This window comes from Fukomys damarensis, unplaced genomic scaffold, assembly GCF_012274545.1.
Source record: "Fukomys damarensis isolate Sample0158 unplaced genomic scaffold, DMR_v1.0_HiC HiC_scaffold_19, whole genome shotgun sequence".
NCBI classification, from domain to species: Eukaryota; Metazoa; Chordata; class Mammalia; order Rodentia; family Bathyergidae; genus Fukomys; species Fukomys damarensis.
The window spans coordinates 58816085-58818052 of record NW_022900931.1 but is presented as its reverse complement, the minus strand read 5'-3'; the positions used below and the strand labels follow the sequence as shown (position 1 = coordinate 58818052).

Genomic DNA, 1968 nt, shown 5'->3' with positions numbered 1-1968 from the left:
CCTCACTTCTGTCCCTCTGCAGAGCCTCCTACTCCTGGGTCCCTCTCAGCCTGAACAGCAAAGCAGCAAGGGGTGAGGGAAGGGCAGTGACCCTCTCCGTCTTGGGGCTTCTACTTTGACCGTTCCCACATCGTGGCCCCCTTTCCAGGACCCCTCCCTGCCCCACACCGGAGCTTCAGGGCCCAGGCAGCTACCTGCTTTGGGAGTTCTGCACAGGGACAGTCCCTTGCTCCTCTCTGACTTCTAGGCCTCCTGCCCCCCAGCACACTAGGTCCCACCCCGGACAGAGCAGATACCCACGCTCCCAGCATTCCTTTGAGAACTCTCCTGCAGTCCCGCAGCCCCGAGTCCGCGCTCTTTCCCTTTCCTTTGCCTGCTCTCCCGACTGGAGCCCCGCCCCCTCTGGGTTTCCCAGGCTGGGGCTCCCCTAGTGGCGACGTAAGGCTCATTCCCAGTCTGCACTTTTCACACATCACCTGGGACTGTCCCTCAGTCCAGGATAAAAGCTCCACCGCGGGACTGAGGCAGCAGGGGCATCGTGGACACAGCTGCACGCCGAGGGACACCTTGTCACAGAGCAGCAGGCCGAGCCCCACACGGGACTCTGCGGCCCAAGGCTCCAAGGCCAACTGAGGCAGAGCACAGAGCTGACAGCCTCAAGTGCACATTTGGTCTCCAGCAGCGACAGAGAAGCGAGGCCAGGATGAGGCCAGGTGAGAAGCACAGCCTGGTCCCTGAGGTCCCCTCCCCTCGGCCCTGCAGCCCTGGGCTCCCGACCTCACCTTCTCGCTGTCCCTCTGTGACACAGACCCCGCTGGAGGTTGTAAGCTGGTGCTACTGCTGCTGCTGCTGGGCATGGTGCTGACCAGGACAGGGGCAGTTCCTGTCCCCAGGCCCCTCAGTGTCTCCTCAGATGCCAGGCACTGCCACGTGGCCCAGTTCAAGTCTCTGTCCCCAGTAGAGATGCAGGCCTTCAAGACAGCCAAGGATGCCTTTGTGAGTCTCCCCTGCTCCCCTCTGTGGGCTGCACTCCAGCTCTCCCTGTGTCACCACCCCAAGTGGGCGGGGAGCAGACCTCAGCCTCCCTGCCCTGGGCTAGAATCCACCTCCTGAAGCGGGCTTCCCTCCCCACTGGCCGCTGTGCCCCTTGTCCTGCTCTTACTGCCCCCGGCTACCTGTGCTTCCTGCAGGGGAGGTGCCTCTGCCCCCGCCCCAGGATGGCACCCACCACCTCCCTGCAGGAACCACTCTCCCAGCTCACTGCCCTGGCTCCACCCCTCCCGGGGAGCTAACCTGTGCCCTTGCTGTGTAGGAAGAGCAGCTCCTGCTGAAGGACTCCAGGTGCAACTCCCGCCTCTTCCCCAGGGCCTGGGACCTGCAGCGGCTGCAGGTGAGAGAGGATCGGCCCACACAGCAGCCCTCACCTGTTCCCCTCACCTGCTCCTCCTGTCCTGCCCCCCCAGCCTCCACCCCTCTTCCTCTCCCTGACCACAGCTCGGGTCCCTCTCCCAGGTCCCCGCTCTCCTTGTCTCGTGAGCTGTCCCTTTCCCCCGGTCTGCTCTGTCCTCCTCTCCTGTCCCCTCCTCTGCTCCCTGTCCCGAGGATCCCTCACCTGTGCCCATGTCCGCTCCAGGTGTGGGAGCGCCCCGTGGCCCTGCAGGCTGAGCTCGCCCTGACACTGGAGGTCCTGGGCTCCGTGACAGACCCGGCCCTGGAGGACGTCCTGGAGCGGCCCCTCCGCACACTGGCGCATATCCACGCCCAGCTGCGGGCCTGTGTGAGTGCCCGGGTCCCAGGGCCCCTCATGGGCTCTGAACGCCACCCTTCCCTGTGTGCAGTCCCAGCTCACAGCGCCCTCTCTCCCCCCAGGTCCCAGCTGGGCCCACAGCAGCCCCCAGGCCCCGCAGCCACCTCCTGTCTCACTGGCTGCAGAGGCTCAACCAGGCCACCAAGAAGGTGAGGGAGCAG

At 65.3% G+C, this 1968-nt stretch overlaps 1 protein-coding gene across 1 annotated transcript in view; it reads left to right on the top strand.

The window, feature by feature from the left end:
• The first annotated feature begins 490 nt into the window (after positions 1–490).
• Positions 491–1968, top strand: part of Ifnl3 (interferon lambda 3) — a 2844-nt gene continuing 1366 nt past the window's right edge. Inside the window, exons 1-5 of the mRNA XM_010632876.2 lie at positions 491–713; positions 809–996; positions 1313–1390; positions 1634–1777; positions 1870–1956. Of these exons, the coding sequence (XP_010631178.2) occupies positions 704–713; positions 809–996; positions 1313–1390; positions 1634–1777; positions 1870–1956 (507 nt within the window). The 5' untranslated portion in view covers positions 491–703. The remainder of the gene's footprint in view (positions 714–808; positions 997–1312; positions 1391–1633; positions 1778–1869; positions 1957–1968) is intronic.